The following is a 14,787-nucleotide window of genomic DNA, read 5'->3' as shown; positions in this document are numbered from 1 at the left end:
CACCACTATAGCTTTGTCTGGAGTGAAGTTGGATGTCTGGAAGATGGCTGGTCGACCCGGTCTAATTATAATAGCATATTACCCTTTTATAAGTATAGATAGGTTATATAGGATATGATTGCTTAAATTGGGTGGGGAACCTTTTTCAGCAGGTGGAGTTGCACTTGGCAGACAAAAACACATAATCCCTATAGCCAGCCACATGTGCTATACTGCCAAACCAGTCATTAAAAAATTAAACCACTTTCTTACACCTTACACCAAACAAGAAAGAAAAGAACAGGAAAGGACATGTGGGGAGGGTCAGTCTTCTCCTCCCTTATGCCATCTGTGTGCTGCAGCTGTGGCCTGCTTGCATTACCTCCTCCTAGGGTGAAAGGGAAGTTAAATCTTTGCAAATTTTAGTCTTTGATGAGTGACTGCTACCTATTGATTGGGGTTTTGGTGAAACAGAGTGGAATTGAGCTCAAGTCAACAATTCATTTCAAATATGTTTAAAATTTTTTTAAATCTGTAGATCCACTAAGCTTGTAATCATTGAGAGATTACTGCTTTTGGCAGAACGCTATGTGATCACTATAGAGGTAAGCCTCTTTTTTTCTAAAGCAATTGAACCATCCCATTATTAGACTCAATGTGTTAGGTATGTATTTTTGAGATGTTTAACAGTGGCACTGTGAATCTAATTGTTTGATTTACTATCTTTTTCAAGGATTTTTACTCTGTTCTACGAACTATTCTACCTCATGGTGCCTCATTTCATGGACATCTTCTAACACTTAATATTACTTATGAGTCTACCAAAGATACCTTTACTGTAGAGGTAGGTTTACATTAGCTTTGTGGCCATTTTCATATTGTCTTACTTTCACAACACTATTGATAAAAATGTATGAGTGATATTCTAAAAGCTAGTAAACAAATTTAGAATAATGACCTGAAATGAAAGGAAACTGATGGGGTATAAACAGACATATAGACAAATACATAATACATTAACAGGTGTTGGTGAGTATCATCTATACTAATAAAAGCCTAGATGGCCCTCGTGCAACACCTTCATGTCATCACAAGATGGCCACCACAAGATGGCTGGCAGGGGAGGGCAGTTGTGGACAATCAGGATAGCAGGGGAGGGCGGTTGGGTGCAATCAGTCCGGCAGGGGAGGGCAGCTGGGGATGAAGACCGGCCTGGGAGGGCAGTTGGAGGCAATCAGGCTGGCAGGGGAGCAGTTAGGCGTCAGTCAGGCCAGCAGAGGAGTGGTTAGGGGCAATCAGGCAGGCAGGCAGGCAGGCAGGTGAGCAGTTAGGAGCCAGCAATTCTAGATTGTGAGAGGGATGTCCGGTTTTGTGCCAAATTTTGTGCAACGGGCCTCTAGTTAAGAATAAAGGAGAATAAGCTGGTAGAGGTGATGGTTATTGTAGAACGCTGTGAGGTCACTGTAGAGGTAATCACATTTTATATAGAGATGGGCATTGGATGTCTGAGGCTGTGGCATCTGAACATAGAATTGGATGAGGTGACAGAGCCAGCCTTTTCTGGAGAAGGACATTCCAAACAAAGGTCAGCAGGTACACAGGCCCTGAGATGGGTGTTTGCTTGGCTTGTTCATGACAAGCAAGGTAGCTGGAATGACAGTGAGAAGAAAGAATGGAAAACCTGTTGTGGAAGAAGGGTTTGAGTTTTTATTCCATGTGTGATGAGGAGGGTTGGAGGAGGGAATAGAACTTTTACTTACAGCAGTAGGGAAGCCTCGCAAGGGCAGGAATTCTTGTCTTTGTTTTGCTGTTCTCGGCTTCTAGAACAGTGCCCAGTACACAATAGATGCTCACTATCAGTTGTTTTCATGAAGGAATAACTGTGTTACAACAGTGTTTAATTTTGTTTTACAGGCTCACAGTAATGAAACCATAGGGAGTGTCCGGTGGAAGATAGCCAAGCAGTTGTGCTGTCCTGTGGATAATATCCAGATATTTACAAATGATAGTCTGGTAGGTTTAAATAAACTGTGGCTCTTTAGCCTGATGCTAATACCATCCTCTTCCTTTTCCTCTCAGTAATTAAGAAACCTCTTTTTGCAGCTGACAGTGAATAAAGATCAGAAGCTACTCCACCAGCTGGGCTTTTCTGATGAGCAGATCCTTACGGTGAAGACGTCTGGCAGTGGGACCCCATCCGGGAGCTCCGCAGATTCCTCCACCAGCTCCAGCAGCAGCAGCAGTGGGGTTTTTAGTTCATCATATGCCATGGAGCAGGTATTGAGTGATAAATCTTAATCTTTTTGTCATCAGTCCATATAGATTTGGATGATTGTGTCCTTTCCTCTCAGACAAATCTTGACTCTTCAGAAATGTATCCCTGGGAAGCACTGGGCATCAATTGGGAGAAGATATACAATTTATCAATCTTCTGGACCACAGACTCTTCTGAGTCCTAAATCATTCTGCCTGGCCACTGCTGCTGCTCCTCTCACCCACCTCTGCATTGAGTCATTGATTTTCCCATCAGCAGTCACACATGCGGTGTTATTTCTATTATCTTTTAAAAAAGCCTTCTTTTCCCCCAGTTTCACCTTCAGTTCCTGCCCTATTCTCTCCTTGCCACATCAGCAAAGTCCTCTTTTTATGCTCTTTTCAAGGTTATCTCTTACTTCGGCCTCTCAATCCTCATTTTCTTAACCTTTCATCAGAGTTGGTACATGTGATCACTTCCCCTTGGAATATTTCCTTCACTTGGCTTTCAGGTCTTTGGGTGCCTGTATGCTTTTAACTTAGCATAATCTTGCTATAGATGATGTCAAATGATCCTTCAGGGTTAGTATTAGTATTGTAGATTTTTTAAAATAACTAGACAGTACTTATATATAGCAGTAACTTAAGAAAGAAATTTCATTCAGAAATGGTATTATGACAGTTAATTAGCAACATAAACAGTATATGTAGCATCTTCAAGTTTAATATGTTTATACTATTTCATATTTATTCTGAATTTATTAAAAATCTATCTATATAGCCGAAACCTGTTTGTCTCAGTGGGTAGAGCGTTGGCCTGCGGACTGAAAGGTCCCAGGTTCGATTCCGGTGAAGGGCACGTACCTTGATTGCGGGCACATCCCCAATGGGGGGTGTGCAAGAGGCAGCTGGTCGATGTATCTCTCTCATTGACGTTTCTAACTCTCTATCCTTCTCAGTTGCTCTCTGTGTAGAATCAATAAAACATATTAAAAAAAAATCTATCTAATATAAATATATTTTTGGGATGTCTAGTTTCTTATTCCTTCTAACTAGAAAATAGTACTTTAATCACATCTGAGTCCTTTCTATGCATTTATATTCCTTTCCTACCTTTAGAAAAATCACTTAGATTGCATCTAAATCTATGTATGGTGTATGATGGTTGATATATATGTAGATATAAATATATATGACTTTCATTTTGCTTTTAAGTCATGCATTGCCTTGTTTCCTCCTGATGAGCTCAGGTCAGCTTTCAGTGGTGCCCACTCTCCATTCTAGTAATTACACCCACCTTTGTTTTATCTCTCTTCTGCCTACCATTGGGCACCTGAGCCCCCACCAGCAGGTGGGTATGAGAGGAGAGCCCAGGTAGTAAGCACACTAGAAGGTGGGAGATCCCCGACTGTTCACATGTGTGCTTCATGCAGATGAGCACTGTGCTCCCCTCCAGTTTCACAGTGACCATGTTTCAGAACTAATATTTGTATCGTATGTTTGATTAAAAAAGAAAATTATTTTGTGAATTTGTATTTATATTTGCCTTCTTTCCCTCAGGAGAAATCCCTTCCTGGTGTTGTGATGGCACTTGTGTGTAATGTATTTGACATGCTTTACCAGCTTGCCAATCTAGAGGAGCCAAGGTAAATATAAATATAGGGAACCAAGAAACTTTTCCTTTGAAATGTATTTTCTTTACATCTCATACTAAATGACTCTGTTATTGAAACTGTGACTTATCTGAAAAAATTTCAAATTTGAAAAATTTCAGGATAACTCTACGAGTACGAAAGCTTCTGCTCTTGATACCCACTGATCCAGCCATTCAGGAAGCCCTTGACCAACTGGATTCTTTAGGAAGAAAGGTATGGGTTTCTAGGGGGGGTTAGTTAACTGGCATGGAATTTTATATCATGATTCAGTGAAAATACAACACCAAATCACACTACAATCATTTGATATCTTTTTCTTAATGATTTTTCTTCTTTTGAAAAATACTTGCTCTGTAAATGGAAATCAGGGCTTCATGTTGTCTTTTAAAGTAGATGGAGTGAAAAATTATGTCAGATTTTAAAACTAGAAGAGTCTTTAATGTCATCTACTTCACCTTCATGATATATGTTAAACCAAAGCCCAGAGAGAATGGAGTATCTTGGCCAGAACTAGACTCTGGCTCTGATTCTCCTCTCATGATGCCTCTCTGATTGTGATTGGGTTATTTTTTCAGTTTCTCACTGTTGATATATAAAATTCATTTTATTTAGTTTTTAGGATATCGTTCCTTTGTGTATATATTAGAGGCCTGGTGCACAAAATTTGTGCATGGGAGGGGATGTGTCCCTCAGCCCAGCCTGCACCCTCTCCAATCTGGGACCCCTCAAGGGATGTCCGACTGCCCATTGGTGGGATCAGGCCTAAATGGGCAGTCAGACATCCCTCTCACAATCCAGGACTGCCTTCCTGATTGCCCCTAACCGCTTCTGCTTGCCAGCCTTATCACCCCCTAATCACTTCCCTGCCAGCCTGATTAATGCCTAACTGCTCCTCTGCCAGCCTAATTGCCCCTAACTGCCCTCCACTACAGGCCTGGTCACCCCTTATTGCCCTCCCCTGCAGGCCTGGTCCCCCCCAACTACCCTTCCCTGCAGGCCCAGTCGCCTTCAACTTTCCTCCTCTGCCAGCCTGGTCACCCCTAACTGCCCTCCCTGCAGGCTTGATTGACCACAACTGCCCTCCCTTGCAGGCCTGGTCCCTCCCATCTTATGGCAGCCATCTTTGACCACATGGGGGCAGCCATCTTGTGTGTTGGAATGATGGTCACTGCGTATTACTTTTTTATTATTTAGGACTAAAATTGTGTTTAATCCATAACATTGTTTATGTTCTCAGAATAAATTAACTTATTACAAAGTTGTTAGAAGTAAGTTATGAATTTTATATTTCAGTGGTTGACATTTAGATCAACTTAATTTTGTCATATTTGGCTTATCTATCAGCTTGAGGGAGGAGAGAACTAATGTAATAAAACATATCACTAGTACTAGTTCAAAAAATTCTCAAAACTACCACTTTTGCAATCTTATAATTTCATTATCAGTATTTAGAGGTACAAGTTTTAAAAACACAAAAACAAATGAAGATGACTTTGTTGATGTTGTTTAAAATAGGATTCTCATGCTGTTGAGCATGTAGTTTGTGAGAGAGATTTTGGTGTCTTGTTAATAACTATAGAGTGATGTGGTTTTATGAGATTAAATTTTAGAAAATGTTGTTGATATTGATTATATTTAAAAGGAAAAGACTATCAGAATATGTAAATACCTGTTTTTAATTTGTGCTTTTAAGACATACATTCTCTTTTTCATTCTCTTAACTTAGAAAACATTGCTGTCTGAAACAAGCTCTCAGTCTTCAAAATCTCCATCCCTCTCTTCAAAGCAGCAGCACCAGCCAAGCGCCAGCTCAATTCTAGAGAGTCTCTTTCGATCTTTTGCTCCAGGAATGTCCACCTTCAGAGTGCTTTACAACTTAGAAGTAAGAAACCTATTTCTTTTCACTTTGTTTTGGTTTGTAGAATCATGCTTTCTGATGACAGAAATATGTTGACAGGTTTGCTCTGTTAAAACTTAGTTTTTAAAAAGTACAAAATTGAAGATAAATTGAATTTTGGATTTTGCCTTTGTAAATGCTCAATTTTTTTCTCAATTCATATCCATGTGCATTGTTATACTTTCAAAATAGCTTCTAAATAAATAATTAGGAAGCCTTGTTTATTAATCTTTATCATTATCTTCCTCTATTACAATTGAGTTTTTTAAAAAATAAAAAATAGAAGTTCTGTAATTATGTATAATATCAGTTATTAATCTTGAGCCTTCTTGTTATTAAATGCATTTTTACAATAAAAAAACTCAATTGTAATTGTTGACATCAATGCAATTTTATGAGGAATTTGTCAGAAGACATGTTAACATTATTCTTTCAAGGTTAAAGAAAAAGCCATTGAAAGAATTTGAGCAAAATAATATTTTTATTACCCTCCTCCTCCAAAGTAGCTTTAAACAAGTAGATTTAATGCAGTAAACGTTTACTAATTACTTACCATCTACAAGTTATTGTGATAGTTAGGAGGTCAGAGTTAGAAAGACAACATATCTGTTCTCGGGTGTTAGGAGTAAGACATAGGAAGAGACTGGATATGCTGAGGCTTGAAAGCCATGCATTAACAAAGCAATGTTAGATGGAAACAGTCTTGCTCTTAGAGGGTCTGGGATTGGAGAAAATAAAGCCCTAGGCGATCTTGCTTTGACTTAGGAAATTATATCCAGGCAGTTCGTTATTCAAGAATCCATAGCAATACCTAAGCAGCCTTAATTATCAAATTAATATCATATTGAGTAGATTCTGAATGATGATAAAGCATAATTACTAATGGGTGTCTGGTTGGACATTTTTCCAGGTTTTATTTCATCTGACAATCTAATTTGGATTATATAATTACATTCATTCATTTTATGTCTACTTGCTGCTTATGTATCCAAACTGTGCTAACATTTCACATTTGCCTTAAAATAATTACTCTTGTCAAAAAATGTGTTGTATTTAAAAGTAGAAAATACTTTGTGTATATTTTAAAAATAAAGAATATCTTTATTTGATGTGGACTTTTAAAATAGGTAGACTACCCCAAAACAGAAAATTGCTTAGAAATTCTTGGCCAATTTAAGCTTATAAATTTTAAACTTTCCACTGCTGCCAGATTTGTTTTCTGCTTTTGAGTGATTTTCTCAAAAAAGTTAGGGTATAAATCTTAACACCCACATTTGAGAGCAGCTAGAAAATCAAAATGGTCCAACAATGGGTCTAGCTTGTCATCAGTTATCTAGATGGCATTATTGTAAAACCAAAGGACTCAGTATTAAAATGCCTCCAGTACAATTTAGGATTTCTGTTAACTGGGAATTTTTTTGGTAGGTTTTCTTTTGCTTTAGACAACACAAAACATTAGTAAACATAACACTCCCAAAAGCACTTACTTTTACTATTACTCGAAAGATTCAATTCCTCCCATTTTCACCTTTAATTTATGTTTGCCTACTAAGAAACATCTAACTGGATTTCCCAAATACCCATTGCTTTGGAGAAACATTTTGTTTTCACTGAATTATTGTCCATTAAGCATGGGGAGTTGTGTGCATGTGGCTGTTAGCACTCACTCATAGAGGCATTAGAGTCACAGAAAATTTCCATTTTCCTATGTAAGGCTCATGAATCAGGGCTGATGAAACTGTTTCCCAAAGAGCAAATCAGGAGAAAAGCATTTTAAATTAAAAAATCTCACATTAAAAATCTAAGCTCATAGAACCCCATAGGTTCATAGGAGCTGATTATTATTATTATTTTTTTTAGAATAGAAAAGGATCTTGAATTACATCTAATTTAAAACCTTAAAAATTTGAGAAAATGGGTCTTTATTTTAAAATTTTAAATTATAATAACTAAATAAGCCAGCTCTTTATGCTTTGTGACTTGTGCTTATGCTAAGCATCTTAAGCTTGCATTATCTTATTTAATCCAAACAATCCTCTGGTGAAGGTAATTATTATCTCAGTTTAGCTGATGAGAAAACAGAGACAAAAGGAAAACTTACATGCCTGAGATTATTCCTGTGAAATAAGTCTCTTGTCATACCAAAATATTCAGTTATGTTTTCTTTAGGTAGATATAGGAGTGTTATAAAAGTGAGATACATCTGGATTTAAATTCTAACCATGTGACCTTGAATGGGAGGTCACTAAACTTTTCAGGTCACAGTCTTTACCTATAAAGTTAAATACTGTACATATGCCATGCATAGTGAGATGAGATAATGCATGTTAAATACCTCAGCATGTACCTAGATGCTCAATAAGTAGGAAGAAGTTAGAATCATTAGTGGGGACTCATCTAGCACTTTTAGTAAATGGGCTGTTTTATAAAACTTAACATACTTTTTTAAAACATATAATTTTTTAAAATTAGTTTTAGAGAGAAAGGAAGAGGGAGAGAGAGATAGAAACATCAATGATGAGAGACAATCATTGATTGGTTGCCATACTGGGGATTGAGCCCACAACCCAGGCATGTGCCCTGTCCAGGAATTGAACCCATGACCTCCCGGTTCATAGGTCAATGCTCAACTACTGAACTATACCAGCCAGGCTTAATTTACATACTTTTTAAAGACCATATCTAGCATATCATCTGTTCTTATCTAAGCCTGAGAGACAAAGGCATTCACATTTGTTGATTTCTTGCTAAGTAAATAGAACTTGGAAAATGTGATTATTTATTTGTGAAACATCAGCCTCCTTATACTTCTATGTGGAAAAATGGCATTCAGCATTTAAAGAGATCGTGACTTGAGTTGCCTGATTATTTTATTTAGTAAAGGAATTATTTCTGCTGGAAAAGTTGGGATAATTAATTGTGCTCATCTGTTTCCAAGGTTCTAAGCTCCAAACTCATGCCAACAGCTGATGATGATATGGCAAGAAACTGTGCAAAATCCTTCTGTGAGAACTTCCTTAAAGCAGGAGGTTTGAGGTTAGTGTCCCAATATAATGTTACATGAATTGCAGAAAATGATTCTATTATTTTGATTAACTTCTCTTGCCAAGCCTGGCTTATTCCTACAAGGTATTATGTGAAGCATTGTAATAAGATTTATAATAAGAAGGAATGATATCTCAACCTTTAGAATATTTTAATTTATTTTATGACTTTTGATTATTTGGAAAACTTAGAGAAGCATGTCTCTTTCTGCTCTAGTAGTGGGGGATTCTTAGGAAGAGGAGAGAAGAGGCTAAATCAGTTTTTGTTAATTCCCACATTCGTTTATACTGAGGTGAATTTGATCCCCAGTAGTCCATGTTGTGGAAGGCATTAGTTCTGAGGATGCAAAGATAAATTAGGTATTATTCCTGCCCTTAAGAGGCTCATGGTTTAATAGTTATTATAACTATTAATACAGAAGCTTATAAAAATCAGTTTGGTGCAGTGGAGGTTAGGAAAGAAATTAGTGGTTAAATTGGTTAAATTTGGTTGGGGTCCTAAGATTAGGAAATGCTTCACTGAAAGTGACATTTGAGCTGGGAGTTGTGAAACAAGTAGTCAGATAGTCATTTCCTAGAGAAACAAGGAGGGCAGGAGCACTCTGAGCCAGAGGTGGGGGGCAGGAAATGAATGAAGCACTACAGTACATGGCCCCTCTTGGGAATATAGTTGCCAGGTGAGGCTAGTGCCAAGGATAAGGAAGAGAAATATGTAAAGAAGGGTCACATTGAGGAATCCCAACATTGTACTGTAGACCATGGAAAAACAGGAAGTTTATAAGTCAGGAATTACCTATAACAGTTACTCTGCCTGCACTGGAGAAGAATGGAAGTAGGAAAAACCAAGTTCAGTGAGAACTGTTCAGAGTTGTGACAATGCTTGAGAGAAGAGACAGCAGGTTCTAAATTTAGGGCGGTGGTAGAATGACATTTATGTGGTATAAGAGGCAGGTCTTTATGACTAGATATATGACTACAGTAGGAACATTTATAGAATGACTTATGATTGTTGCTTGAGAAAGAGGATAAATGGTGACTCTCTAGTCCTTATGGGAAATAAACATGGAAGGAGATGGAGGAAACAAAGGAAGTCAAGAGAAGTTAATTTGATTGCATATGAAATCCCTGTGAGTCATGTGAAGTGGATGGTTTGGATAGGATGCTCTCGAGAGAAGTGGAGAATGGCACTAGAGATTTGGGGGAGCCATCAGTGTGTAATTGCAGCCATTGGGGCATAAGCAGTTGGCAGAGCTGAGTGGCAGGGATAAGTCTAGGAAGTAGAATCTGTAAATGGATGTCTCTGCTTTATCATGAGTGACCTAACAGGGGTTACAGTACTTTGATGGGAAGGATAAGATAAAAGTTGACTTTTTTTGTTTTTGTTTTATCTTGTAGAAAATTTGATTCTCTTTGTAGGCAGACCTGGTGAAAAAGAGAAGAATAAAGATGAAAAGGGGATGATCAGTTGAGGGGCTGTGTTCTGCAGTTGAAAGGAGATTTGCATTAGGAAGAAGTAGGCATGCCATTTCTTCCAGGAGTTAAAACCAACTTGAAGATAGTTAAAGAAAGTTCTGTTCAGAGGGAAGAGAAATTGGGTGAAACCATGGAGAGATAAAATGGTGGAGAACTAGAGAGAGCTGAAGGAATTCCCAAGCATGTGGAAGGCCAATTGCACACATAGTTTTATTCTTCAATATTGTAGAGATGTTCTTGCAACAGCTTAATTCAGTTTATTTGGCCAATTACAGAGCTATGGTAATAAAGGAAGTTTACTTCCGCTTTATTCTTGTATGTCAGTTAATTTATGTGCCAGGTATTTTTCTAAGCAATGAACAGAGCGGCAAATAGATTAGATCAAAACCCATATCCTCATGAAGCTTACTGTCCAGAGGGGGAAACAGACCATAAAGGCAGAAGCAAAGTAACAGTGTATGTCAGGTGGTTATAAGAGCTGTAGAGAAAAGTAAGAACAGAAGGGATGGAGGGAATGGTCTGGGAAAGCTTTACTTGACAGGGTGACATTTTACAGACATGATGGAGGCATAGAGCTAGACCGTGATCTACTGGGGAAAGCTGTCTACAAAGCAGCCACTGCCCTTAGTGGGACCCACCTGATGTCTGCAGAGACCAGCAGGAGGCCAGTGTGTTTGGGGCAGAGTGAGGCAGGCAGCAGAGGGGACGTGAGATTACAGACATAGGTCAGGTTATGTAGGATTTTATAGGCTACTGTGAAAATTGCCTTTTTTCTCTGTAGGAAATAGGAAGCCATTGGAGGATTTGTACAGAGGAGTGTCATGATCTGACTTAATCTTTAAAGGATATCTTTTGAGACTTGATTTTGGAGGTGGAGCATTAAGAATGGAAGCAGGAAGAACAGTTGGGAAGCTTCTGTAGTAATATAGGTTGGAGTGGCCATGAAAAAAACAAGTTTATTCTATACACCAATTCTGGGTATATTTTTTAATTGTTAGTTCACATTAGTGAACTCAGGCAGTTTAGCAAGAAGTGAACTATGCAAAAACTCCATGTTGGAGGTCCTTCTTTGGTTTCAAATAGTCTAATTCTAAATGGATGAGAAGGCTTGTAGGTATCATAAGAAGTCATTGGGATAGAGATATGTATAGTTCATTTTATATGTAAAGATCTTATAGAAATTTTGAGTGATAGATAACATTTATTAGCAATTGAATTACAGAAATTTTCTTATGGAAAAAAATAGAAGTCTTTAATATCCTGTCTTCTTTCTGTTTTTTGAAGTTTGGTTGTAAATGTCATGCAGAGGGACTCCATCCCATCAGAAGTCGACTATGAAACAAGACAGGGAGTTTATTCTATCTGTCTACAACTTGCAAGGTATGTCAGTATGTTGTTAGTCTCACAAGGCAATACTTGACTTTACTTTTCTCACCGATTCAATCATTTTAAGTAGTATGAAATGAGTTTGAATAAGTCTATCTTTTTATTTCCTTTTAAGATTTTTACTTGTTGGACAAACAATGCCCACTTTATTAGATGAAGACATCGCCAAAGATGGTATAGAGGCACTTTCTTCTCGCCCATTCCGAAATGTTAGCAGGCAGACCAGCAGGCAGATATCCCTATGTGGTACCCCAGAAAAGTCATCCTACCGACAGTTGTCAGTGTCTGATCGGTCTTCTATTAGAGTGGAGGAGATCATCCCTGCTGCACGAGTTGCAATACAAGTAAGTGATTTGTGTGTTCAAGAACTATTAAGTACCTCCTGTTTAGAAACAACTGGTTGAGGGGAAGGACCATTTGGATATCCTATATAATAAAAGGGTAATATGCAAATTGACGAACGGTGGAATGTCAGGTCACTATGACGTGCATTAACTGCGGGAAATGGGCCTAAGCTGTCGGTCAGACATCCCCCAAGAGCTCCCAGACTGGATGGACTGAACCCTTTCTCCCCCTCCCTTCCCCCCAGTGCACAAATGTCATGCACCATGCCTCTAGTATTGAATATTGACATGAATATTAGCTTAAAGGAATTTATGGTAAGAAAGAGACCACTCATGTGGAAATGCTGTAATTCAAGGTGGAAAATGTCAAGTGTTATAAGAAAACTACAAAAGAAGAACATTCTATGGGCCTTCAGAGGAAGTGGAATAATTGCCTTCGCCTCTGGCCATCATGTATGATTTTATGTAGGAGATGGCATTTAAAGTAGGCCTTGAAGAATAGATTAGGATTAGATATTTAGAGCGAAGTGTGGAGAGAGGAGAGTCGTTCAAGAAAAAATGGAGAGCGTGAGCAAAGTTAGAGAAAACCAGAGCCTTATGAGAGGTGGGGGAGAGAGGTCACATGGCAGTTCACACAGGCCAGAATGCGTTGGGGGGGTAGGGGAGAAATGGTGAAAACCAAACTGTTGCCAGGTAATTTAAAGGCAGAGTGTGGAGATCATAGTCCTTGTTTACAGGGAGCAGAGGGATATTGAAAGTCTTTGAACAGCATGGAAGCATTAAAACGGTGCTTCTCTAGGTGATTTTGGGGGGAAAGAATCTCACAAATTGAGACCAATGAGGTCCTAGAAGCTAATGGAATGTGTTCCAGTATTGCCTTTTCTCACAACAAACACTCTTTCCATACTTCTTTAGACAATGGAAGTAAATGATTTCACTTCCACTGTGGCTTGTTTCATGAGACTGTCCTGGGCTGCTGCTGCAGGACGACTTGACCTCGTTGGGAGTAGCCAACCAATAAAAGAAAGTAATTCTCTGTTTCCTGCTGGAATTCGAAACAGGCTCAGCAGTTCAGGTACTAATTAAAAAGGACACAGTAATTAGAGCATGGGCAAGAAATAGCTGTAAGAATCATCTCTGTATAGCTTGCACATTCCTATATGTATGTCATACTTCATTTAAGAAAAATAATAAACACAGAGTTAGTGGGGACACCAAATCAAACAGTTTTTATCTTGCTCAGTGTAAAATGTCAGGAGGCCAGTAACTGTATCTGTAATAAAAATTTATCTAGGATTCCTACATCGAAAAGTCATTTTCTTGGTTCAGCCACTTATTTCTACTAGACCTTTATAAGTAACTTTATTTTTCAGCTTCATTTGGTTTCCCTTTTCAATCTATGAATTTCTGTATACCTCTGTATTGAAAAAAATTTAAGAAGTGTGACATACATATAATAAAGTGCAGAAATGTTAACAGGATTTTTACAAATTGTAACCCATCTACATCACATAAGGAGCATTTTTAACATCCCAGGAAGACTTCCTCATGGCTCCAATATTGCACTATTTTATTACCTGAAATTAGTTTGCCCCATAAACTATGTATAAAGCAGTCAGGGTCACATAAAGTGATTAAGTCTCTCTTATTTCTTAGACCAAAGTGTCTTCTTGAACTATTTAATTTCACTTGAGGATTCTGGGGAACACATTAAAAGGCTGTTAGCAGATCCCCTGGTCCTGTAGGACCATAGTGACCTTCTGCTTGCCCCTCTCCAGGAAGCAACTGCAGCTCTGGAAGTGAAGGAGAGCCAGTCGCCCTGCACGCAGGCATCTGTGTGCGCCAGCAGTCCGTGTCCACCAAAGACTCCCTGATTGCTGGAGAGGCTCTGTCTCTCCTGGTTACCTGCCTACAGCTTCGGAGCCAACAACTGGGTATGCAGGAGGCTTGCTTGTGATTCCTCTCCTTTAGGGAAAGGCCAGGCTTCTGTTGGGAATTATTTACATGCCTTTATAGGTATAAAGTCATGTTATAGAAATGAAGAGGGGGCACATTGGCATGTGGAATAGGCAAGAATAGTGCTAAAGTAGGGAGATTTTGAGCAAGCATTTATTGAGCTCTTTCTATATATAAGGTTCCATAGAGAGTGTTATAAAGAGCAGTATGTTTGCCCTCCAGGAGCTTACTGTCAAGTTGGGGAATCAAAACAACACAAATTATAGTTCATAAACTATAGAATTAGAACTGTATATCAGTAATGACTTCATTTAAAAATTATGAAATTTAAGATTTGCCCTTTTAACTTTATTATTGGCTCTAGCAAGTGGGGCTGTTATGAATTATACTTTTTGTGTTAGAACATTCCAAGATTCGGTCCTACATCACTGTGGGCTCATCCATTTTCACAGCTTTCAATTTCTACTATATGCTGGTACCTAAATTTGGGTCTCCAGCCTGGACTACACCCCTGACATTTCCACTTGGAACTCAAATAGGTTTTCCAGACTTAACATGTCCTGAACTGAACTATCGATCTGGCCCATATCAGCCGAGAGTTTTCCCAACTTAATTATTTAGCAGTTTTGCTCTGGCCAAAACCTTGGAGTCATCCTCAATTTTTTTTTTTCACACCCCACTTCTAAGCTGTCCGCACATCCTCCTTTAAACTATATCTCCATTCTACCTCTTCACTATTATTACCCTCTTATCTGCCATCATCTCTTACTTGGATCACAGCCATTGTGCCCTAACTAATC

General features: G+C 38.5%; 1 protein-coding gene across 3 annotated transcripts in view; it reads left to right on the top strand.

Moving 5' to 3' along the window:
- The window catches only part of USP24 (ubiquitin specific peptidase 24), a 131,610-nt gene that overhangs the window by 69,307 nt on the left and 47,516 nt on the right, over window positions 1-14,787 (top strand). For all 3 annotated transcript variants that reach the window (XM_084874453.1, XM_084874454.1, XM_084874452.1), the window contains 12 exons: window positions 518-584; window positions 713-823; window positions 1,894-1,992; window positions 2,083-2,256; window positions 3,793-3,878; window positions 4,007-4,100; window positions 5,614-5,769; window positions 8,723-8,820; window positions 11,586-11,681; window positions 11,803-12,031; window positions 12,947-13,106; window positions 13,810-13,965. In XM_084874453.1, coding sequence (XP_084730579.1) covers window positions 518-584; window positions 713-823; window positions 1,894-1,992; window positions 2,083-2,256; window positions 3,793-3,878; window positions 4,007-4,100; window positions 5,614-5,769; window positions 8,723-8,820; window positions 11,586-11,681; window positions 11,803-12,031; window positions 12,947-13,106; window positions 13,810-13,965 — 1,526 coding nt within the window. The remainder of the gene's footprint in view (window positions 1-517; window positions 585-712; window positions 824-1,893; window positions 1,993-2,082; window positions 2,257-3,792; window positions 3,879-4,006; window positions 4,101-5,613; window positions 5,770-8,722; window positions 8,821-11,585; window positions 11,682-11,802; window positions 12,032-12,946; window positions 13,107-13,809; window positions 13,966-14,787) is intronic.

This window comes from Pipistrellus hanaki, assembly GCF_964339955.1.
Source record: "Pipistrellus hanaki genome assembly, chromosome: 2".
Classification (NCBI taxonomy): domain Eukaryota; kingdom Metazoa; phylum Chordata; class Mammalia; order Chiroptera; family Vespertilionidae; genus Pipistrellus; species Pipistrellus hanaki.
Note: the sequence above shows the minus strand (reverse complement) of the source record. Positions and strands in the feature narration are given on the sequence as shown.